The sequence below is a fragment of the Limanda limanda genome, chromosome 10, assembly GCF_963576545.1.
Source record: "Limanda limanda chromosome 10, fLimLim1.1, whole genome shotgun sequence".
Lineage (NCBI taxonomy): Eukaryota > Metazoa > Chordata > Actinopteri > Pleuronectiformes > Pleuronectidae > Limanda > Limanda limanda.
Window position 1 is genome coordinate 22,204,414 of NC_083645.1, and position 25,456 is coordinate 22,229,869.

The 25,456-nt window shown below is 42.7% G+C and overlaps 3 protein-coding genes across 6 annotated transcripts; all 3 read left to right on the forward strand.

Annotated features, from left to right (window-relative positions):
- Positions 1–1,799: 1,799 nt before the first annotated feature.
- LOC133012147 (heterogeneous nuclear ribonucleoprotein A0-like) lies at positions 1,800–6,180 on the forward strand. Of its 3 annotated transcripts, XR_009680797.1 has the most exons (4): positions 1,800–1,956; positions 2,180–3,433; positions 4,767–4,875; positions 6,083–6,180. XR_009680797.1 is itself a non-coding variant. In XM_061080126.1 (2 exons), the coding sequence occupies exon 2, from the start codon at positions 2,349–2,351 to the stop codon at positions 3,267–3,269; it is 921 nt and encodes a 306-aa protein (XP_060936109.1). In that variant the 5' UTR covers positions 1,800–1,956; positions 2,180–2,348; the 3' UTR covers positions 3,270–4,027. The 3 variants fall into 3 exon arrangements, 1 of the variants encoding a protein (XP_060936109.1); XR_009680796.1 differs by lacking the exon at positions 6,083–6,180 and having other exon boundaries at positions 4,767–5,475; XM_061080126.1 differs by lacking the exons at positions 4,767–4,875; positions 6,083–6,180 and having other exon boundaries at positions 2,180–4,027.
- Positions 6,181–7,881: 1,701 nt separating this feature from the next.
- On the forward strand, positions 7,882–9,864 carry LOC133011373 (heterogeneous nuclear ribonucleoprotein A0-like). The gene has a single exon (XM_061079101.1). It carries the CDS (start codon positions 8,088–8,090, stop codon positions 8,994–8,996), a length of 909 nt encoding a protein of 302 aa, XP_060935084.1. The 5' UTR covers positions 7,882–8,087; the 3' UTR covers positions 8,997–9,864.
- A 2,242-nt stretch (positions 9,865–12,106) lies between these two features.
- On the forward strand, positions 12,107–25,362 carry klhl3 (kelch-like family member 3). 2 transcript variants are annotated; one of them, XM_061079687.1, is made up of 15 exons: positions 12,107–12,130; positions 13,550–13,684; positions 14,325–14,431; positions 14,523–14,644; positions 17,133–17,295; positions 18,320–18,429; positions 20,891–21,007; positions 21,417–21,566; positions 21,680–21,797; positions 22,800–22,997; positions 23,448–23,549; positions 23,642–23,770; positions 24,532–24,672; positions 24,768–24,911; positions 25,046–25,362. In XM_061079687.1, exons 1-15 carry the CDS (start codon positions 12,111–12,113, stop codon positions 25,072–25,074), a joined length of 1,785 nt encoding a protein of 594 aa, XP_060935670.1. In that variant the 5' UTR covers positions 12,107–12,110; the 3' UTR covers positions 25,075–25,362. The 2 variants fall into 2 exon arrangements, with proteins under 2 accessions (XP_060935670.1, XP_060935671.1); XM_061079688.1 differs by having other exon boundaries at positions 12,112–12,130; positions 13,526–13,684.
- The last annotated feature ends 94 nt before the right edge of the window (positions 25,363–25,456 follow it).

Consider the following 25,456-nt stretch of genomic DNA (forward strand, 5'->3'; position numbering starts at 1 on the left):
CGAAGATTAACCTCCTGCAAAGATGTTGTGTGAGCTGAACGAGTCTTTTCTTGGTTGTTGACCCGACATGACCTGCAGTATCCTCCATTTAACTGGTTGTCCTGTGTAACTCATCGATGCTGAGGAAGCTGATAGTTTCACAAACTTGGTAGTGTCAATTATAGAGTTTTTACTACCATAATGAAAATTACACAATATTCAAACAAGACAACCAACTTTGTTTGGATAAACAAAATTGTCTTCCTTTTTTGTGAGTTTTCTTTTTCATTTTCATCTGGACTAGACTTTATTTTCTTCAGCTATAAGACTGGAAACCATTCAGTGATATAAACATACAACTGTTCCATAATTTCAACCTTACTGAAATAGTTTTAATTTCATTATTAAACTTGTTTTAAATTTTAATCTCATATATATTGCTTATTCCATTACTATTTTTCCAACAATATATCAAAGGACTGCAGATTGTTTTCTCTTCTGCATGTGTTAAAGCTGCTTGTGGTACCAACACTACAGAGTATACCCGGCAGCAAACTACACCAAATTCCTCAGTCATGCACAATCTTTTCTTTATGTCGGTTGAACAATCTTGCTTTTCTTGCAGTTCGAGAAGTGAAAACTCTTGCTTTTAGTCTTCTAAAAACATGACCTGACCTTTTAGGACTTTTTCTAGACGATGGACTGAAAATGGGAGCAGCACATGACGTACTCAAACCTGAGATGTGGATTAGTGGGACTTGAAAGTTGACTTTAGGGTCAGCTAACGCACAACTAACTCTTACATGGTAGAAATGTAACGACACCCATTCAAAACCATCCAAAAATGAAGTTTTATGTTGAACATGATCGGTCTTGTGGTAAGTCATTTCTTCCATTTGTTGTTTATGGACAAACCAAAAGATGCCTCATTTGTGTCCCATTAATGGTTTGGAACTGTATCTGTAAAGAGACACAGACTGTCCTGTGTGTTTGTGTTGGTAGAATAGATAAAGGGGTTGTTTCATAGCAATATGCCTCATAAAGATTTGAGTGAACTTTGAATTCGGTGTTTCTTTTTTTGCAATGTCCGCTCCGTGGGCTCTGAACTCAGCGTTAACATAAGCATGGAAGGTGTGAAGAGGTAAACTGTTCACTGCTCTGTTCACATTGAAATGCAAAATGTTGTGTCTTTCACCTGAAACCACCTGAATCTCTATGGCCGAAGGAAGCCTGGAGTGATGGTTCTTGGGGGGAGGTTGTAGCAATGAAAAACTAAAGCATTCATGTGGATTTAAACTTATTATATAGTTCATGATGATTCAGGAGTAAACTTCTAGTAGGAAGAATTATAAGATATTGTAGTACAAATATATAAATCCTGGGATTTTTCCAAAGCCAAAAAATTCACGGTGGTCCCTTCCACTGGGAGGGATTTAGATTTTGGTGAACTAATCATTTCCAAATCTGATTAATCAGAGTCAGTTTGTGATTTGTAAACTGATTTTTGTGGTGAAAACAATATTACAGGTTTCCACAACACCATGTAAAATCTTTAAATTGATTGCTTTAGGTGACCCATTCCTCTGAAACCAAAGATACTCAAATTAGAGTGACATAATATGTGTAAAATAAGATAACTTTATTAAGTAGTTAATTGTGTTATCAACTCACAACTGTATTATTCATTTAGTGTTTTATTATATTTTATGAATGAAAGATGTAATTTCAAAATGACATTTCGTCACACGGTGTGACCCTGGTGTGGCGTCACAAGTTTGATTACACGCCATCAAAGCACGAGGTTCTGTATCGCGGAAATACGTGGACTATGAATCCTTTGATGCGGAGCCTTCATCAAACAACTCCACTCCTTCAGTGCCAGTGATCATAGATCAAAGGAACCTTTGATGTCTTGCAAAGGTGACCTTCTCTCTCTCTCAGAATTGTGACATTTCCTCACACCGTTTCAACATCGAGGTAAGTGCAGGTTCCTCCTCTGGCGAAGGAGACAATGTTGTCTTAACTTCAGTGTGCAGTGTCCTCTCTCCACCAAACTTCTGTCTCATGATCAGAGTCCAAGCCTGAACAGCTATATTCAGTTTTATTTTTAATTTCTTAATTGTGTTGGAGGTTTTTTAATATTTATATATCTCAGTAAACAACTTTCTCTCTCTCTTTCTCTCTCGCTCTACGTGTATAGACTTGTTTACGCGCTGAAGAGCTCACCACGAACCGGAAAAGGAGGAGCCTTGTTCAATAGCCGCTCTCCAGTATAAAAGCAGCTGCGTTCTTCCCCCACCGCCACCATTTTGAGATTACCTAACGCTTGCGTGACTTCCTCCAGCGTGTCGGTTCCTTTGTCTTTGAAAATGAGCGACCAGCTTTGTAAACTCTTCGTCGGCGGACTGAACGTGGACACGGACAGCGATGGCCTGCGCAAGCACTTCGAGCAGTACGGCACCCTGACGGACTGCGTGGTGGTCGTCAACAAGCAGCTGCAGAGGTCGCGTTGCTTCGGCTTCGTCACCTACTCCACGCCGGAGGAGGCCGACTGCGCCATGGGGGCTAGGCCGCACACCGTCGACGGCAACACGGTCGAGGTGAAGCGCGCCGTGGCCCGCGAAGACGCCAACAAACCCGAGGCCCTCGCCAAGGTGAAGAAGATCTTCGTCGGCGGCCTGAAGGACGACATCGAGGAGGAGCACCTCATGGACCACTTCAGCCAGTACGGCGAGATCGAGAAGGCCGAAGTCATCTCCGACAAGGAGACCGGCAAGAAGAGGGGCTTCGGCTTCGTCTACTTCAACGAGCACGACGCGGCCGACAAGGCGGTGGTGGTGAAGTTCCACTCCATCAATGGACACAAAGTCGAGGTGAAGAAAGCCCTGACCAAGCAGGAGATGCAGGCGTCCGGCAGAGGCGGCATGGGGATGGGGGGAGGCCGGGGAAGGGGCATGCGCGGCGGCCAAAATGGCTACGGCAACAGGGAGTACGGTAACTACAACTACGGAAATGGCGGCGGGGGCTACAATGGCGGCGGCGGTGGCGGATACGGAGGAGGCTACGGCGGGTATGGCGGCGGCTATGGAGACCAGGGAAGTGGTGGCTATGGAGGTGGAAACGGCTACAACGATTTTGGAAGCGGCTACGGGCAGCACACCTCCGGCTACGGGCCCATGAAGGGAGGACCCTTCGGCAGCCAGCGGAGCGCGGCGCCCTACACCCGGGGAGGCGGCGGTGGAGGCGGCGGCGGATACCCGAGGGGAGGCTATGGCGGCGGTGGCTACTAGACGAGAAACTGCACAATGGAAACCCGAGCACCCATCCCCCTCCGCCTCAACCCACCTCCGGCCTAAACTCAAATTCAGTTACGGGGGCGTCTGTCGTGAAACCCACCCATGGCAGCGAAATGGACACAGAGACCCCCTCTAATCATAACGAAGACCCCAAACAGGTAGGAAGGTCACTTCCCACAAAGCCTGATAATAACGAGCAGCTGTTTGCCGTTCTACTAGGACATGTAATCAAGAATAAAACACACAATGATCCCTTTTATGGACCCACACAGACGCCAGTGTGGTCGTCGATTAGGTTATTAATTTTTTTATTTGCGTTCACTTCGTTGTTTTTTGAAGGCTTTTTTCAATGTAGGATTGTTTTTTGCTGACATTTTTAAAAGCAATTTAGATTATACTTTGTTTCCTGAAGTAAACCTAGTGTCATTTCAATGTATGAGGATGAGAAAGCATGTTATGTGAATTTTGGATTTCATAGATCTGACTGAAACCACCGATTTGTATGATTTTACTTTGGGTCATTCAGCGAAGGCGGGAACGTGACTGCAGGATCTTGTTTCCTTCCCCTTATATTGTATTCAAACTCCTCACGCATAGTACTAGTTTCAACCTAAGTATTGTTCATTTTTCCGTTTACCTGTAGCAATATCTAATGTATATTGTATACTTTCATGTCTGGAGATCCAATCTACTGTTAAAACACTTTGGTATGCTTATGTATGTTCATTTTAAATAAAACGTTATACCACTTAGCTTAGTTTATTTTACTTATTATTTAACGAGGCTTCCTCAAGTTTATCCACAGGTTTTATCTTCTCCTTGTTGATCTTTAGTTCAACCCCGCAGTTTATCCCCTTACTCTCAGGTGGGTGAAATGAATGGTTGTAGTCTACCCGCAGCCAATGCATGTAGGCTTTGTAGGGTTTGACCTTTGCTAATATCCTTTTTTTTTTTATATTCTCATTTTTAACATATTTTAATACATATCTTTATGTGGACATGAGGGCTCTGATAATTATCTTTGATTATTCCTACATTTAGGTGTTCTTACTTCCTTATTCCAGTAGGCTATCCCAGCCAAAATAGCCGTAGCAGTTTGTTTGTAGGATACTTCAAGACCCTGTTGATTACCTGGGGTCGATTGTCATAGGAGTCTGAAATATCTCTTTAGGAATTCCACATCCAGCAAACTAGGTATGTAAATCAACCTGTCTTCACTCTGTGTTGGTCAACCATGTATATCTTTGACCTGGTGCACAAGCGCGCCATTTATTTAAAACGACTTAACTCATCATAGCTCAATGCGCCTTTTTATATCTAGCTAATCTTAAATTAAGGGGTGTTACTTAATTTGGTCTTTTATGAACTTAAATTGGACGGTAGGAGACCCAAATTTAGTTCCACCGTTAAATGGAGCAAGTAAATTGGTGTCTCCTCCAGAAAACATACTGTGTGCAGTTTCTCACTTTGTCTCTCTCTCATCTCCTCCAGGTTGCTATGGTAACCTGGGTACGAGGACATCACCCCTGACAAACGATGGGGGTGCGTGTCTCCACGCTGGCGGGGGGGACCAAGAGAGGCTGTGTCTTCTCCCCCTCAGGTGAAGTCAATTTCACAACGGATTCCAGTGTGTGGTCTAAATGACCTGAGAGGTTTTGATTTGGGGTGGAGTGAGCGCTCTCCACTGATTTTTATTGCTGTGAATATTACTTGACTTAACCTCTCATTGCAGGTTGTGGACATTAGTGGATTCCCTTTCAAAATGTTATTTTTACTTTAACTGACCTGACTAGGTATTACTCCGAGTCATATGACAAAAGAATCTTATTGGTTTCAACCAAAACTACAGGTATAACCAGGAAAACCCAAAGTGTAATGGGTTATTTGAAGATACATTGCACATTATGTAAGTATTCAAATGATTGTCCTCAGATGATGCAGATAAACTCAACATAAGTTTTCAAAGTACAATAAATTATGTCAACACTTATAAATAAATGTATATACTAAATATCTATCGTTTCTTCAAGGATGAGCAGAAATAAAGTTGAATGACTTTATCCATCATATCAGTTAAGAAGGATCATCTGTCTGCAGACTCTTCAAAATAGGAAACCATGATGGAAACTTGCCTCTTGATTAAATGCACACCTTGATACGCATATGTCTGTTAACTTTGAATAAAACCTATACAAAATTATTTGACCTCAAGTTTATTCAGGTATTACAGTTAAATGTTTATATAAGCCTTATTCCAACAGTTTCTGCACACAAAATATTCTTCAAACTGGCTCTGGACCTTGACCTGAGAACGCTTCTTAATTCTGGTTAGGTTTGTGATTAACAGGAAACAGAATTATGCAGGTATGTCGCCGTGTGTCCGTGATGGTGCATTTTTCTCAGTCCAAAACCAACATGAAGGCTTGAGACTGGCCATTTTGAGCCAATATCAAAGTCAGTTGTCATTGTGAAAAAAAATCAGTACAGCTGCTATTGAAAAATTGCTGCAAGTTGGACATCAGTGATTTTTGCAAACATGAGGTCAGAAATGATCCTAGTGATAAGTGAGCTGGAGTAATCCCACGAGGGCTCACCAATGAATTGGCATTGTTATTTGTACATGCTGAAATGGTGCCTATGGAACAAATCTAAAGTTTCATAAAGCACATCATGAGGAAAGGTTGGTTCCTTAAATGAACATGAAGAACCAGTGGGACAAGTTGTTCTAATCAAAACTACTGTACTGGAGTGATATATGACTTGGTGAACGGAGTGTAAATTTTCCCATTCTGTTTTATCTTTTATAGGTCAATGATGCCTCTGATCATTCCTTAGGACAAGAAACCTCTGTTAAGATGGTTTGGCTCTTGATATCAAAATAAATCTCTATATATTTTTATACCAACAGACTTGCTGTATTACTTCTTTATATTGAGCATGGTTTGGTTGAATGCCTCTCCTGGGGACACCTCTTACACAGGGTCATGGATATCTTGAATATATGTTCAGGCTTGTGAGGCCAAAGACCCAGTGGTGAATAAATTGCAGTACTGCAATATGTTAAATGTGTGTGCTGGTATTGGTGAGCAGCTTGGCTGGACTGGCAATGCTATATGTGCCTCTTGAGTGGAAAGCAAGGAAAGCTTTGTGAGAAACTTATTTGGAGCCAGGTTTCTGTATCTCAGCATGTGGCAGTTAAAAGGTGCGTTGTATTAGTTTTCCTATACAAATGAGTTATGCTTTACACAGTTACTTCCTTATCAAACAAAATACAAAGTATTTTAGAAAGCGTAAAGAAACCAACTTGACAATTCCGGTAAGCTGATACTGCATCATTCCTCTTTACAAGTAGAACGTAGAGCGACTGTTCACAGCAAGCAAATCCTTAAAACATCGGCGTGTTGCAACATGCTTTAATAGATGCAGAATCTTTTGAAAATGGATTCAAGAAGGAACCTGAAGATTTATTTGCCTGCGTCAGCCTGGAGGAGGAGAGGAAGACGAGTTTATCTATTGTGAAAAACAGAAGCTGTAAGTTCAGGGCCACACTGCATTTCATAACTCCACTGTACTAGTGTGAGATTTTGAGCACAGCCCACACGTCTTACATATGATACTATAAAGAATTAGTGTTTGAAAGAATCAGGAACCTCTTTAAAGTGAGTGAGGCAGTGTTGGTCAGCTAAGATTGCAAAACTATAATGCGAGACATTTGTGGTTTGCTGAGTGAATTGGTGCTCCATTTTGGATTTCATCAGACCAGTGCGATCAGTTGTCAACTGTAATTAACAAATGCCACATTGATAGGGGAAAATGTGTTGCTTTTGTGTTGGTATGATAATTGTTATTTAAAAAGGAGTTTCCATCTTAAGCCTCAGGTGATGACAGATTGCTGCAGTTGACTGTTTGATTTACAGTGTGGACACTGGATTAGTTTACGTTTTATTTTAATGTTAATTTGTATTTACAAACTGTGGCTGGAGATCTGTTGTTATCCTGTTAAGCTATAACTCAGAATTCTGGTATATTTGAAGAAGAGTGGCCTTTACATCGTAAAGTATAAGTAAAGCAAATGGGACATAGTTAGGGCCCTATTTAAATTGTAAGGATTATTATTCAGGCAACTGAATTGGCTTTTTGAGGGCTTTAACATGCTCAAATTCTGTTCACATTGATTGATCTTCACAAAAATTGATACTCAGGTGTATCGTGACCAGACAAACATAAAAGTCATTAAGTGCAATTGGAAAAACGCAACAGGAAGCCTGCTATTTTGCATTTAGTGGCCATTTTGGCCATATTCCACATTTTGACTTTGAGGTACTTGTTCCGCGGACATACATGGCATGAATCCTTTGATGCCTCGCCGTCACCAAACAACTGCGCTCCTGTGGTGTCAGTAGTCAAATATCAAAGGAATCTTTATTTTCACCTTGTCTTTTACATGATCATGTGATATTACTGCAGCAAAGCTTGTGCTCCAAACATGAAGTATCTGTACCTCAATTGATGTCTTTTATCCTTTTTATGAAATACCACAGCAACGTAGTGGTGCTTTTTGTTTTTATATGAAGGACACTGGTTGAAAAATACCGCTTCCAGAGAAGGAAGTCAAGATCTCCGACGGGACGTGAACGCGCCAGCAACGGACACCGCGCCTCAGCCAATCAGAGTGGAGATTGTTTTCAAGACGACCAATCAGGGGCTGCAACGTCTTACGGTGGCGAGCGACGGCAGCGGAACGCCCCAAACGCGTCTCATTGAAGAAGAAGAGCCACGCTCCGAGGCTTCCATCCCCTAAGACAGTGAGACATGTCCACCACGATTTGCAAGCTGTTCGTCGGAGGACTGAATGTGGAGACCACGGTCGATGGCCTCCGCAGTCACTTCGAGCAGTTCGGGGTGCTCAGCGACTGCGTGGTGGTGATGAACCAGCAGGTCGGCCGCTCCCGCTGCTTCGGCTTCATCACCTACTCGACGCCGGAGGAGGCCGACGCAGCAATGGCGGCTAAGCCACATGTTGTCGATGGCAACAACGTGGAGCTGAAGAAGGCCATCGCCCGGGAGGACGCCGGCAAGCCCGACCTGCTCGCCAACGTCAAGAAGATCTTCGTGGGCGGCGTGAAGGACCACCTGGAGTCCGAGCACCTGGTGGACTACTTCTCCACGTTCGGCGTGGTGGAGAAGGCCGAGATCATCTCCGACAAGCAGACCGGCCGGAAGCGGGGCTTCGCCTTTGTCTACTTCGAGGACAGCGACTCCGCCACGAAGGCGGTGAACACCAAGTACCACGACATCGACGGCAACCAGGTGGAGGTGAAGAAGGCCATGACCAAGCAGGAGATGTCCACCGGCGGCGGCCGAGGCGGCAGGGGCCGCGGCCGGGGGATGCCTAGCTTCGGCGGCGGAAGAGGCGGCGGCGGGTACGGAGGCTACGGCGGCAATTACGGAGGCGGTGGCGGCGGTTACGGCTACGGAGAAGGCTACAACGGCGGCGGCGGAGCCTACGGAGGAGGAGGCGGCTACGGAGGCTACGAAGACTACGGCCAGGGTGGCGACTACAACAACGGGGACTACGGGGAGGGCTACGGACAGCAGCAGTCCAACTACGGGGCCATGAAGGCGGACAGCTATTCCTACCGGAGCGCGGCTCCGTACAACCGGGGAGGGGGAGGCGGCGGTTACGGCCGTGGCGGCGGGTTCGGTGGAGGTTATCAGTGACACCCTCCATTTTGGGAGATGTCTATGGTGGGGGGGAATTCTGAACTTGAATCTACACACACACGGACACAGTACACAAGCCCAGGTGGCGGGGGGGGGGGTGATGGGTCCTCGTGGTCCAGTGTCCATCACCCACCATGCATTAACGAATGAGACTGTCCTCCAGGATCCGACGTCCTCTGATTCCACACATGGACTTTACTACTCAGAATTGTGAATTATTGAATTGTACTTAATGTCTTTTTTTGGGTGTGGTGGGGTGGAATGTTTTGAACTATTTGTAACGTCAGTCACTGCTTCTCCATTCAGATGTGAGTTTGTTTGTCTTGCAGACATGTGTAACTGTTGATCCATCAGCTCAGGGTTTTAGGTGAAGTGTCTGGCCACGTGGGACTCGACTGCTTGAATTTCTTGATCTTAAACAAAATCAAAAAAACACAACGTATTTTTTTCGCACTGTTCTGACTGTAGATTGACTTTATTCCACCTATCCCGTCCAATTAGGCCTCCGGGCTTTTGTTTAAATTAAAAACTGTTTTTTTGAAATCCATGTGTTCAGTTCGCCCCATATGTTGTATTCTGCTTTTATTAAAGTTTTTAATGTTTTGAAAATCCAATCTAATCTCGACAGTTTTTAATTTATATTACCACGAGTGTCCTTTTCCAGGAAGTAGTCTTTTGGGATCTTGCGGTATGAGCCACCACCGCCAGGGGGGGATGTTGTCTGAGAAGTAATGCGTCTCGTGTTCATCGGCCATTTTACACTGGAGATATAGGAAGCTGATTGTGAGCTTCACCAAAATTAGCACTGTAATGCTGATAAGTTCAGATGCTGCCTTTTTTTAATACAATAAACATACAAACAATCTTTGATCTATTGACATTTTTCCTACATGGGTGCATGCTGACATATGGCTAAACTTAACACTGATTAAAATGTTTAAGTGGAATATTTTCAGTTTAGCCTTGACAGCAGGGTTTTCCAGAATAACTGGTTTTGTTAATCGTTTAAGTCGTCTTTTCTCTAGTAGCTTATGTCTTACTGGGAACTCATGGTAACAGAGCAGCTGCAAAATTGTGGCCTCGTTTTATTTCAATACCCTCTCTTAGAGAGAATCATTTCAGGGGTAAATCTACATGATTTGATTTATTTTGAGACAAGCAGGGACTACAAGAGAGGAAGTAAGTCTGCTATTATCAAATTAGGACACTCAGAGCACATAACTTCCACACTTCCCAACAATCTATTTTATGAATCTACATTTTAAATTTACTAGATGTAGGTTTTTATGAAGATCTGCATCAAAATGCAAATGTGTAAAATACAAGTCCCAGAAACCGGTCTGAGTTTTTAATTCCTCAAGATCCAACAATCCTCTTGGAAAAATTGAAATATTAATTTTAAAGGTGAAATAATGCATTCCTGGATTTGCCCCCTACCAAGAACCAAGAATCACAGCAAAATGCAATGACCCATGACGTATGGGTTTGCTCCACTAAGCTTCCTGGCAACCTGGCCAGTAGTTTGTGTTACCCTGCAAACAAACAAAAAAACATAAAGGACCTGGAGGTAGGTTTATATTCCTACATACTTCGTATCGGTAAGTTATGGGTTTGATTTCCTCATTTTGAATCACACTGCTTTAAGTCACATTGCAATATAGGATTTACCTTAAACCTTCATGGCGAGGAAAGCAAGTTTAAAGAGCAAAACAATTAAATGTGCTGCACATTAGACATAAAAATGGACAACATACTGTATAAAAGACAAGTCAAGATGAAATAACAATCCGGATCTGTAGCAGTAAAATATAATATAGCTTTAATTTAAAAAAAAAAAGGGAGAGCAGAGTTTATATGGGATAAATGCTTGAAACTGAATGCAGCTTCTCCATGTTTATTTTTTACTCTGAACCTGTCCCACATCTGAGAGGTGTAGACAGTTCCATCAACAAAAGAACCAAGGTAACCAGTGCATTTAACTGGAATGAAACTTGAGACTTGATTCTGGATCTCAAGGGCCACTTTAGGATTTGAGGTCTACTTATTGTTATTCAGCCAAGTTGCCATGATTTTATTTTTATAACTTGCTGATTGGATGGGTTTGTGTATTTTTAATTTGTTATAATGTATTTATTTAACTGAGAACAATTCACTCTACACACAAATGACAGTGTGATGGTACATCCCTCAAAAAAGAACTTCACACAAAGTGGAAGAGACCAAGTTAAATGTTATAGGGTCTGCTCCATAAATAAAAAATGATCAGATGGACAAAGCAAGCAGAATGTCTTTTCAGAAGAGACACCAGAGAGACCACTTTGTCTTCTGAAGGAGCCTGAACAAAGCTCCCACTGAACAAGAAGCTGCCTCTCAAGTTGAGCCTCTTCACTTACGTCACGCGTCCTTGGTTTTGCTGGACTCTTGTTCTTAAATGTTTTAAAAACATCAACTGAATTGTACTACAGCTCATATGTTCATGCTTGATAGCAGATAGTGATATATTGATATTGAAAAACTGTAATTATTCTGTGGATTTACATTCTCCTGTTTGGGTTAGGGGCTGATAGTAGATGTTGTAATTAAAATAAACAACACAGGACACAAAATGAACAAAATTGAGAAATTTTACAGGGTGTGCTCCAAAATAAAGAATGATTTAATGGAAGAAACAACTGAACAAGACATAGGACAGGTATAGTACAAACTTCTACTACTACTCCTACTTCTACAACTACTACTACTAATGATAATAATATCTTAATTGGTTTAACACATGTCAAAAGAATTAAAAACATCAGAGACAAAAAGCAAAATGATATAATTGCATTTAAGAGAGTAAAGGATATAATCCCTTTGTTTGTTTTTAATAAACTGTGCATCACCTCTTTTCCTTCAGTGTTTATATGTGTGTGTGTGTGTGTGTGAACAATAACTTCAGAATGACACACGCTTCGCCCCACGTCAGTCACACCGGTCACATTTCTCTTTCTCTGGCGGAGTGAGTCCTCTCGGCAGAGCAGGATCTCCGTGCGGCTCCGGGGGGACCAGGGGAGGACACGGAGGACCAGGGAGGACCAGGGGAGGACCAGGGGAGGACCAGAGACACGGAGGATGGACGGTGTGTCGCTGGGGTGAGTTGACCCAGCTCTGCCGGTTGTCCGGTGTATTCCTGGTTCCCGCTGCCTGTCTGTCCTCGGTCCAGGCCACACCGAGCACAGACCCGCAGCCGGAGACACTTTGCTCCAGCTCCTCAACTCAAGCTAGCTTTGTTGACTAGTTAGCCTCGGGGAGCTAGCATTAGCCCCGCTGCTCAGAACCAGTGTTCCCAGTAGGTGACTGGGACCAGCTCGCTTCTCACAGACCCGCCATGTGGGACGTTCACCTGCAGCCACACATCCGTGAACACCCCGGTACGAGCAGCCGCTGGTGGCAGCTAGCGGAAGCTACCCTACGCTTTATGCTGTGTTGTGATTAGCAATGCTAGCAGCTAGCTCACCTGACAACTTGGAGATGCAAACTCCCAAACACACGTTCTGCCAAACTCTGACTCATCCTGGTGCTTATAGGCAAAGCAGCTGTTTTGTGTAATATCTTAATTCACAGACACATGCTTGAAGTGTTTAACTCAACCAAACCCCCCCCTGCTTTGGAAGTGCTGCATCACTATCTGTCCAAAGTGTTCATGTGGACAATAGATGATTTGTAATAAGTGTAGAGAATAAAGTGTGTTGTTCCTGCAGACAGACAGACATTTCTATACAAACCCTGTAAAGTCAAAGTAAGCACCTGTCCTGGTACTTTGGTCCTGATGATTTCTGGCTCACAGTGATTGAGTGAATGTAACTGAGAGAAGAAATACTCAACTTTATCACGAAATTGACAGATACATTATTCATAGTGTGATAAAGTTATGGCTGTTACCAGGAGGTTGTTGCCGAGGCCAGTTTTTGCTTAAATCAGTCAAACTGTTACCAGAGACATGTAAATCAAAATTTTCCATAAATCCACTCTGTTCATTTATTGATAACTTTCCCCAAAATTGACTAACACAACCAGATGGGATCCACTTTTTATGTTCTACTATATAATTCATATTTTCAAACCCGGTATTCATTTTTATAAAAAGCAAAATTTTGTGCAGAATGACAATTTTGTGATGCAGATCAGACACCTCGGATATAATTTGCTATTCAGAGAAATCCTCACTGGATTTAAACGTTTTTCAAGAGAACGCATAAGATCGTAAAGTCCATGATGCAGTTTCTATAGCAACGTCTGACTTCCATGACAACCAAAGGAGATTACCAAGAAGAACTGGGGATTATTTAAGGAGAATGGGTCAGTGATGTCATTCAAGCATTGACAAATTAATAACATGTGTCACGTCCAGTTAACATTTACTAAATCGACTATTGTCACCACCTCCAGTGTATCATCCCTGTCCCGTCCTCTTTTCATAACCCTGTAGATTAACCAAGAAGTTGTCTGTATAACTGTTTGGTCGTCATCTATCTCCAATGACCCAGGCGCTGCCTCTCATGTCTCCCCAGTCTGGTGGCCACACCGGCCTCACCGCGTCCAAACTGCAACACGGACTCGGAGGAGGACACGATGAACGGAGGGATGCACACCTTCAACCAGACGCATATGAGGAAAGCTTTTCAGCTGATGAACGACCTGAGGAGGTGTGTTGCTGACAGTCGTGTTTGTCCCGACATAATTGGAACAAGAATGCATATGGACATTTCACTGTGGCCAGCCAAAGTGTATGCAATGAGGAGGCTGTAATCTGCTTTGTAGGTCACACAGGGGTCATCTATGGTTCACATGGATTGTCTGAAAATGTTCTGATGAGGAGCTGATACATTTACATCTTGATAGAAACATGTGAGAAAGGTGCTTCTTTTAAACCAGATTGTACCGATACTCAACTCTGTCTCAAGCAGAAAAAAGCTCCAACTTAACTAGAAGATGCATTTCAACTTGAGCGTCTTGCCTTAAAAAAATCCACGCTTCCTTGGTTTTACTCAACTATTGTTCTTAAATGTTTTAAAAACAAAAAAAATGCAGTAGTTGATCTATTGATATTGAAACATTGTGATTATTCACCTCTTCCTGCCTGGAACAAATCCATATATTCAATAGGAATCTTTAAGTGCAACCCTAGTAATTCACGCTGACAGCCATCCAACCCATACTTCATTGATGAATCCTTTTCCTGACTCCTATTTCCATGTTTATTTTTTACAACTTATCACAAGCAATTAGAAATTGTAGATAACTCATATGAATGTTTCTCTCTCTCTCTGTCACTTCATCCCTCAGTAAGAAGATGCTGTGTGATGTCCAGCTGATCGCTGGCAGCGTTGAAGTGCCAGCTCACAGGGTGGTCCTGGCCGCCTGTAGCCCCTACTTTTGTGCCATGTTTACAGGTGAACACGCACTGATGTTTATTCTGCATCATATCTGACATGTGTGTGCTTTGTTTTGTGCTCAGCTGTGTGTGTGATTCTCTATATGCAGGTGATATGAGTGAGAGCAAGGCCCAACAGGTGGAGATCAGAGAGGTGGACGGTCAAACCCTGAAAAAACTTGTTGATTACATCTACACGGCTGAGATCGAGGTCACAGAAGACAACGTCCAGGTGAGTGTGTGACTGTGTGTGTGTGTGTCTGGTCATAAAGAGGGAGAGCAAGGGGGAAGGTAGTGGGTTTAAAAACTGTTTTCCTGTTTTTACTTTTACTCGTTTCTTTCATGTTATGATGACTTTTACCTTGTATTTAACCCCAGTTTTGCTGAACTGAGCATTAGTCACACAGTTAAAAACGTTGTTGTTGTTGAAGGAAACGTCTTACTGCTGTTTTCTTGACCTTTTTCTGTGGGTGGACCTTTGTTTTTGTTCACTGGTATCTGCACAAGACAGAAAAATATCATAACAAGTTGGAACTAAACAAATAGCAACAACAATCAACTCCAGAAATAGTAAGGGAGGAAGAAAAAGTCTGTATTTTGTTGCTGTGAAGTGAAAGTTAATTTGTCTGAGACAAAATGTGAAACAGTATCAACCCTAGTTGGTAAAATGTTGTTTTTATTCTTTTGAATGATTTAACAGATGTCAGTGTTTTACCGTGTCGTGGGCCTGATCTCTTTTACCTCTTTGGTTTCCAGTAAAAGTTCCGCCAGGAACCTGCCTGAGGAGCAGATGTTTATTGCCGAGCTGGTAATGTGCATTAGATGTGCTCTGCTGTGAAAGCACAGGACTGGGGCCTTGTCTATCACTGTGGCACTAACTCTTGGTAACTGCATGACTCTGCTGCAGGGTTGAATACGTGCACCGGGATCAAGCGGCAGGCTGGATACTTCCTCTGATTATTAGCACAGGAAGTGTGCATGGAGAGAGACAGGAAATCCTCCCACTGTTCGCAGCGTGCCTGCCTGATTGGCTCACTGGCAGATGTGTGACGTGTGTGTTTTGACTAGAGGCTAATATTCAATAAGGGAGTGCTTTTACTTTTCATTTCTACTCTGTACCAACACTGATCACGTAATTATTATACTTTTTCCATCAATCACCCAGTCAGCTAATCATATGGGAGCAGCACAGCTCTTCAAACCATGAATGTACAGGCCAGGAGCTTTATCAAACAGTAGAATGGGAAAATGTCTCAGTGAGTGACTGTGGTGCCAAAGAGTCTGGTTAAAATGGTTCTGATATCCTGAGGTTCTTTCTCAGAACGGTGTGAGGCAATGAGAGAAATCAGAGAATGTCCTGATGGGTGGGAGCTGAGTTAAAGGTTTCAGTAACTCAGACAACCAGACACTCAACTGGTAGTGGTTAAACAAGCACGTAAGATGGCACAGAAATGTGTAACCCTTTGTGTGAACGAGTTACAACTGTAGAAGATCACGTATTGGTCCCATGAGTCTTGATTTCCTATAAAAGCCACAGATGGTTTGATCAGAATTTGGTGTCAGCAGCTGAATGCATGGACCCAACCTGTGTTAATCCAGGGTGCGTTGGTGGAGGTGTGACGAGTGTTTTCTTGGCAGATTGTGTGCTCATTAATACAAATCAATGTTTGTGTTGAATGCCATCTAATTGTATGCATGTGCATCTGTCTTCAGTCACAATTTACCATCTTCTAATGGCTACATGTTAAATGATAATGTTCCATATCAGAAAGCAAAGATGTTCTCATGACAATGAGGACGGTGTCAGTGGCCTCCCCAGTCACCAGATCTGAATCTAATAGAACACTATTGGGATTAGGACTTGAGATACACTGCATGAGTGTACAGCTGGAAAATCCACAGAATTTGATGTGATATAGTTTGAGGCTGATCGGAGAGCACGTAGTATTATCATAGTGTTCCTAACAGAATGCTCAGTTAGTGAATGTGTTGTTTGTGTTTATAGCTCCAGTGGGCCTGATGCTCCCCTTTAGAAAACATAACTCTTCAGTACAGCTGAAAAACAGAGGAGACGCTAACAGCCCACTCTCTAGGAATAGACAGAGGGTTTAGACAGAGGCAGTGTGACCTAGTTCAGCTAACATGCAGGGATGTGTGTCTGCTAGCATCGCTCTCTAAACCACACACTGCCAACCTGCCTGTGCCGCTAGGTGATCGGCTAACAGAGCCTAGGGGAAAGCAGAGTTGAGCCATAAGGTTATAAAATGTAAAAATCCCTCTGACAAATACCTTCATAGATCTGGACTATTGCAACATATGAGACTCAGAAGATGCATTGATCTAGTGTCTTATAATAATGTCAGTATTGTATTTCTTGATGACGCATCAGTAGCACGTATTTGCCCATGTGAACATTTACCATATACTTTGCAAGTTGTGTTTAAAAGTCCTGGAACAAACCCAGTCAGTGTTGCATAATTGCATTATTGCTTCTTCTAATTTAATTAATTGATTTGGGGAGTGCAGCCCTGCCTCCCACCAAAATTACATTTGATCTTTGCAGACAGAGATGATGTTCAGGCTCACTTGTTTACAGAGCAGGGAAAGTTAGAGATCTGATAACAAGCGCTCAAGTGAGATGCATGTGCTGTTCTGATGCCAGGTGTGAGCTGACCTAACACCAGATATGAACAGAGCTGCCTCGTGTGTCCTCTGTGCAGGTTCTGCTCCCAGCAGCCAGCCTCCTGCAACTGATGGACGTTCGTCAGGTTTGCTGCGAGTTCCTTCAATCTCAGCTTCACTCCACCAACTGTCTGGGCATCCGAGCCTTCGCTGACCTGCACACATGCATCCAGCTTCTCAACCAGTCCCACGCATACGCTGGTAAGCTTCTCGCTGTTCACACCACAGATCCTGAGTCATCTGTGCCACTGCGTGTATAAGAGGTGTGGTAGGTGGTGGGACTTTTATGTAACAGCCCGGAAACAAGCTGAAACCTTTGGAAACCTGTGGCGTGTGCAGAGGATGAAAATGTGATGTTGGATGTGTTAAATCAGGTTTTCAACAGGGGGTCCCCCTGGTGGTCCGCGACGGCATTGCAGGGGGTACGCGAAATTCGCTTTGATATTTCAACACATTTCCAGATTACTCTTGAATATCGTGAAAACTATCTAAAATAAGAAAAATATGTCTAAAATAATTTAAAGGTGCTGGTGATCATGAGGTTAAACTTAAGTAGCCTCAATTGTTTGTGTGATATTGTATGATTATCATTTGTGACATATTCTACATTACTTTGTCATCTTCTCTCTTCAGTTGTAGCCCAAGTTTATGTTGATTGTTATTGATCAACGTTACTTTAACGTTCTCTCAATATGTCAGCTACATGTCTGTACATTTAAGTCATGAACGTTCTATATTGATGTACATATGGTTCTGAGATGCAGTTCAACTACAAACTGCATTTTAATTTTGTTTTCAATTCTTGAGCACTGAAAATCAACCGTTTTTGTTGTTTTTTGCACAGATTTGACTAAATTAGTTTGAGGTTTTTAAGTAGATATTTCTAGATTTGTTTGAGGTTTTTAAGTAGATATATCTAGATTTGTTTGAGGTTTTTAAATAAAACCAACATGGAAAACCAAATGTTAAAACTTCCTTCTATCCACATGCACGCACGCACACACACACACACGTAGGCACGCGCGTGTAGGCACATCAGTGGGCCGCGGATTACTTTCTAGTCAGAATCTTGGTCCCTGGGACAAAACCAGTTGAGAACCCCTGTGTTAAATGGTGAAGAAGATATCAACCACATGTTGTGCTTTGATCAGTGTTGAGTGTTGTGTTTGAATGTCCCTGGGCTTTGTGGTTGAACTTTGTTGTGCTGCTTGTTTGTGTCTCTCAGAGCAGCATTTCACAGACGTGGTGCAGGGTGAAGAGTTTCTGGGCCTGACTCTGCAGCAAGTGTGCAGCCTCATCGCCAGTGACAAACTCACAGTCTCCACAGAGGAAAAGGTCAGATGACACGACACAGACACACACTTCAAACGTTGTCGGTTTCCTTCAGGGTGAAAACTGATTTGCCTACTTTTCCAGGAATTAGATACAAAAGAAACAAATCCCAAGAATCTTGCTGCACTTTTTAAAGCTGCCTTTCATTACACAGCAGAAGCAACAGTTTCTAAGGGGGGGTTCACTTCATGAATCAGGGGAGTGAATGATGCATTTTTCTCTTATTTCTAGATAAGCTGTTGAGAAATCACGTAGAATTAACTCTGTATCAATTCTGAAAATCCTGTTGACGAAATACAGGTGTATTAACTACATCTTAGTCCCACGTTTCTGATGAGATGGCTTTTGCCAGGAGACATAATCCAGAGGACGGCTTCTCCTCCTGCTGGTTGTCAACAGGAGCATCTGTGTGTCATCCTGCTGTCGGGACCGGAGCCGTCAGGTCGAGCGCTCACTGAGTCAGACAGAGACACAGAGGGAGGCGGACACTTCCATCACACTGTCCATGAAGCGTCAAACCAGCTTCAACTGAATTATCTGTTACAATTTATTCCTGCAGGATTAGATAGATAGATAGATAGATAGATAGATAGATAGATAGATAGATAGATAGATAGATAGATAGATAGATAGATAGATAGATAGATAGATAGATAGATAGATAGATAGATAGATAGATAGATAGATAGATAGATAGATAGATAGATAGATAGATAGATAGATAGATAGATAGATAGATAGATAGATAGATAGATTACTTTATTTTATTCATCCCCGAAGGGAAATTAAGTCGTCATACCAGCCGGTATATTTGAATACATTAAAATACAATACAATAGAATAAAATAAAAAATATTGAGGTAGAAAGAATAAAAACAGGAACACAAGATAAATAGGTAGATAAGGTGCAGTAGCAAGATAATGGTAATAGTACTGATGATATGATGGTAATTTTATTGTTAGACAGTATATAAAAATAGTACAGTATATATAGTATATAATATAACATGATATATATTTATATATGATAGTAATTATACCAATATAATAGCAGTATATAGTAATAATGGCAGCAACAGTATATATAATAATAGTAAATATAATAATAATAATAACATGTACACATGTATAAATAATATATAATATATAGTAGAGGTATAAATATAATTATTTGACTATACAATAGATAATATAATATACTTTGAGTGTAAGAATATGGAGACAGAGTGTGCAAAAGACAATATTATTGTATAAAATGATATATAATATCAATGTGGTTTATATTAACCCATATCACATATGATGTGAAGTAATTGTATATGGAGCGGAGTGTTGTACAGGGTACACAGTGCAAGGACCTATAGATACACAACCTATAGATACTGAGGTGTCCGCATCTTGTTTAGTATTTGTTGCTAAAGAGGTGAGAGTGACTTCTCCTACTCAGAATTACATCTATCAGGCTGAAATGACTCTTGCATTTCCCCCTGACATGCTCTTAATTATAGTGTGTATGATTATAAGTGAAGTCAGCTACACAGGCTGTGGTATGGTCTGTTAATATTAAATTTATTACAATGCAGTTGTGTTTTATTGTTATACATTATACGTTTCTCTTTATAAGATTAGAAGGCAGAGGCTAGTGTTGGAGCAGAAAGTCTGATGAGTCTCCGAGTATCGATCCTCTTTCCTTCAACAGTCATCGTTACTGCTCCTTTGTCCACAACAGGAGTCGTGCTCAGTCGCTCATTTGCCTCAGTGTAGCTGCTCCACATGCCGACAGGAGATGACCCAGTATGTAAATCAATGAATTTCCAACAAAAGATCCCAGACAGGGTGTGGTGTCTTCATCTGAGCCTGGTTTAGATAGAAACAGGTGGAGAACAAAACAGTCAAAGTCACACACACCTCGAGTTAGCTGACGTCCAGCTGTGAGTGAAGCACCAGCAGCTCTGTTGGTGTTTCACTCTGAAAGAACAGTATCTGCTTCCTTGATTTATGCATTTCACACAAACACTGAGTTTGATTGTTGAGCTGGTGTCATGTGCACTGTTCCCACTCAGAGCGTCTGCAAGCTTCAGACATGTTAATTGTTGAGCAGCGTCTGAAACCCCCTCCTCACACCTTATCAGAGTTCGGAAACCTCATTTCCAAAACCCTCGATCACACCCGCTTCATCTAGTGAATGACCAGTTGTGTTGAGGTGAGAAAAATGAGCTCATGTCTTAAACTCAATTATTTCCCCCTCCTTTGATCTTCAATCCTGCAGAAGCTTTTCTCAGTAAGATTCAAAGAACCGAGCACCAGCATCGATAAATCACTGCTTTTCTATGTTTGAAAGTAGAAATGTGAATAATATTCAAACATTCACTCTTTATTAATCCCTTTGTGTATTTGTACATGTTCCATATTTACACGCTCCCTCCCTCACTTCTCTCTGCCTCTCTCTCCATCTCTCTCCCAGGTATTTGAGGCGATGATATCTTGGATCAAGCACGATAAGCCGGCTCGTCTGGAGTACATGCCCAAGCTGATGGAGCATGTCCGACTTCCACTGCTGTCCAGGGATTACCTGGTGCAGGTAGAAGAGGTTTCTCCGCTCTTCCTCTGCTTTCTCCAAATAATATTTCCCCTCTTTGCCCTTATTGTGCATGTTGCTCAAATAAAATTATCCCAGAAATATTTAAGAATACGCCTTAAGGTCATGAAGGCTTCAACAAATGTTAAATCATATGTCTAGAAATACTGCACATCACAGTGGGAAGGTCAGAAGATTTGTTTGTAATTCAGACAAATCCAACAGTTAACAACAAGTTTATTGACCTCACACCTTCAGATGTGGCTGTTCTGCCTCAGTCGATTTAAAATGTGAACATAAAATGAAGTGTATTGATTTGTCAGAGCTTAGAAGGAAACATCAGACTAAGTCAATATTTCCTCGTGGTTCACCGCCTCACATTATCACTCACACTTATGTTTCCCTGTTTCAGATCGTGGAGGAAGAAGCTTTGATAAAGAACAACAACACTTGTAAAGATTTTCTTATAGAAGCAATGAAGTATCACCTGCTGCCGGCTGACCAGCGGCACCTCATCAAGACGGACCGGACCCGGCCCAGGACGCCGGTCAGCATCCCCAAGGTAAACACACACATCACACCTCAACACAAACCCACAGCATCAGTTCATTCTCTTCTGTAAACACAGTTAATAGATTCAACTGTCTGGTGGGATTCTGTGTTTGTGGGACACAGGTGATGATTGTAGTCGGCGGTCAGGCTCCCAAGGCGATTCGCAGTGTGGAGCGATACGACTTCCAGGACGACCGCTGGTACCAAGTCGCCGATCTTCCATCCAGACGGTGCCGGGCAGGTCCGTGTTTGTTGCTTGTGCAAAGGGTTGCAAAGGGATGGAAAGTTTCCGGTAAATTTCCGGAAACTTTCCATGGGAAGTTAAGCTCGAAAAAAACAAAAAACTACGCAAATTAAACGCTGAGCAATAAAAACATCATTCAAAATTATATTTTAAAGATGTATGGAATGCATTCTTCCATCACATGCACAGATAATTCCCAGCATCCTTCACTCTACAGCAGGGCTATTGAGGCCTGCTGTAGTGTGCAGGACTAGTCAGGTAAGTTTCGACGATATTACTGGGGAAAATATATTAGCATGCTGATTGAGGATTGTTCATCTGTTCATCTAGCCTATTTCCATTCATTTATCCATCAATTGTAAAATATCTTTACAGACGATTCCAATTGTTTGGCTAACTATTTATATCTCTGGCATTGCATTAGTGTTTTTTTACAAACTTTTTTCTCATCTTATTCTACAGAACAATGCCATGTGAACTATCTCATGTGTGGAGACATTTCACCCCATCCAATGTAGAAGGAAAGGCTGTGTACATTTGCAAATACTGTGCAAAGACCTATGTTAAGAATGACACAACGATGCAGAAGCATATAGTCAAGTGCCCAAAGTTCCCTCAGGGCTCAAATCAGCCTATGACAAAACACAATTTTTAAATTTATGTCTGTATATGACAAGTTAAATACAGTTAGTATAAATTACCCAAAACATTTCCGTATATTCCCGTTTATCCCCGTATATTCCCGTTAATTCCCATGGAAAGTTTCCAACTTTGAATATTCCCGGAATTTTGCAACCCTACTTGTGCATGACGGGGTTACAGGATTTTGCAGCTCAGCTTGTGATGTGAAGTGTCGGCTTGTGAACAGAAACAATCTCAGTAAAGACAAAGCTTCTGAGTTTCACATTTGGCATCTTCTATAAGAAAAATATTGTTGCACCATCTTTGACTTAATCCTGCAGTTTTGTAATAAATCATCTCCTCTCTGCACCCCCCCAGGTGTTGTGTCGATGTCGGGACGTGTGTTTGCAGTCGGGGGTTTCAACAGTTCCCTGCGTGAGCGCACGGTGGACGTGTACGACGGAGGGAGGGACCAGTGGAGTGCGGCCGCCAGTATGCAGGAGAGACGCAGCACACTGGGAGCTGCTGTGCTGGCAGATCTACTTTATGCTGTGGGGGGGTTCAACGGATCTATAGGTACACACACACACACACACACACACAAACGCACAAACGCGCTATAGGGTTGCACAAGTGTGGCTAAAATATTTGTCAGCAGTTTGCTTTGTTATCTCTGCCAAGGAGGTTATGTTTTCACCCTGTTTGCTCGTTTATGTGCAAGATTACACAAAATCTACTGAACAGATTTCCACAGAATTCAGTTAAGAACAAAGTGGAGACAAAGGATGTGAAAGTGAAGTCTGGACAGGGGGAAGTGAAAGACTGTATCATCAGCTGTTCCCTCATGAGCACGTGAGAGGGAGCAGATGAACAGTAAACACAAGAGACAGGAGACATTTTCTTCTCGTAACAGATCCAACAGCTGAATTTAAAATGTCTTCAACACACACACGTTCTCTCTCCATCCGAGTTTTGATTAATTTGAGTTTCTGTTCATTTCTCTTTCCTTGTTTCTCTCTGGTCCAGGATTGTCCACAGTCGAGGTTTACAACTATAAAACCAACGAGTGGCTGTACGTCGCCTCCATGAACACCAGACGCAGCAGTGTGGGGGTGGGGGTGGTGGATGGTAAGAATGAATCCTGTGTGACCTCGGCTGCAACGTGTGTTATGTCCATGAAATGTGTCTAATTGTGTGTGTGTGTGTGTGTGTGTGTGTAGGTAAGCTGTACGCAGTGGGAGGCTACGATGGAGCGTCCCGTCAGTGTCTCAGCACCGTGGAGGAATACGACCCCGTCACTGACCAGTGGTGCTACGTCGCTGACATGAGCACACGACGCAGTGGAGCAGGTACACACACACACACGCACGCACGCACGCACGCACGCACGCACGCACGCACGCACGCACGCACGCACACACACACACACACACACAATCTATATCTGACCCTACCCCCACACACTGTGGCCCGCTGTTCTGAATTGATTCATGACTGTAGAGTTGTGGTGAGATGTTGATCGATGGCCAGTGTGTAACATGTTGGTTGATAACAGTGTGTGTGTGTGTGTATAAACGACACCCATTGTATGTGTATTTCTTATTTACAATAAAATGTATATAATATTATATCAGTACAGTTCATAATACACACAGGCAGTAAAAAAAAAAGTTTGATACTTTACATATATACTGAACTAAGTTAACTTGTAGTAAATGGTGCAGTATTGTGTCTTTGCCAACAGATTTTTGGGTCTCCAGGGCCCCCTAGTGGACTTTGTCTGTAATTATACAAACGAGAATCCGAGAAACAGATTAACTATTATAATTGAGTCCAGTGTTTTCACAATTAACAGCGTGAAAATGTAAATTTAATATAAATTTAGAATAAATTCAGTTTGATTTCTGAATGTTTTCTTCATGCTTGAAATACAGTTTGAAGGCTTTATATCACTTTCTACAGAAACACCAACAATCTGACTCATGAAAATGTTACACATAAGAATACAAGATTGATCATTGCCTCATCTCTCTGAAGTGTTATTTCAGAAAGTATCACTCTTCCACTTTACCTGTGTTCACTCTGGAGCCTCCTCCTGTGTCTGGTGCAGGTGTGGGGGTGCTGGGCGGTCAGCTGTTTGCAGCGGGGGGACACGACGGACCCCTGGTGAGGAAGAGTGTGGAGGTCTACGACCCACAGACCAACACCTGGAGGCTGGTGTGTGACATGAACATGTGTCGGAGAAACGCAGGTCAGAGAACACACACACACACAGACACACACACAATGAAATATAGAATTAGGGTTGTAAAGCTTCAGTCTTGTTGTGTCTCTGATGTCCTCAAGGCGTCTGTGCCATCAACGGGCTGCTCTATGTGATCGGGGGGGACGACGGCTCCTGCAACCTCTCGTCTGTAGAGTTCTACAACCCGGTCACAGACAAGTGGAGCCTCATTCCCACCAACATGAGCAACGGACGGAGCTACGCAGGTACGCCTCAGCTAATTGGACCACAGGAGACACATGGAGAGACGAGCTGGAGCTGGATGCTACTCCCCCTGGTGGCTGTGTGTCCCTGCTGTTCTTCCTCCGTCTCACTCTGTCGTGTTCTCTCTCTCCTCCAGGCGTCGCAGTGATTGACAAGCCCTTATGACGACAGTTGTCCCGGAGCATCAGCATCAGCAGCCGAGTGACTCCCAGCGACATGTGAAACTATCTGAAGTGACGCTGAGATAAACTCTGTCGTTAATGAGTCGCTCTCAGTCCTCTTCTGACACGACCGTGGCGGGTGTCCGGGAGTTTGGCGTTTTACCCGAAACAGGATTTTGTTGCTCAATGCCATTTTCTGAAATGCCAAACACACGAGAAGCAGCTGCATCAGCCGACAGAAGAACTCACTCAGACGCTAGAGACGCTTGTTGTCAGGAAGGAAGCCTCGACTGGTGAGAGAAGCTTAAGAAGCTCAAAGGTGTAAATCACTTGAAGGATGGAATCAAACCTGAAAACTCAAACCACCAGCGGACGGAGACACCACC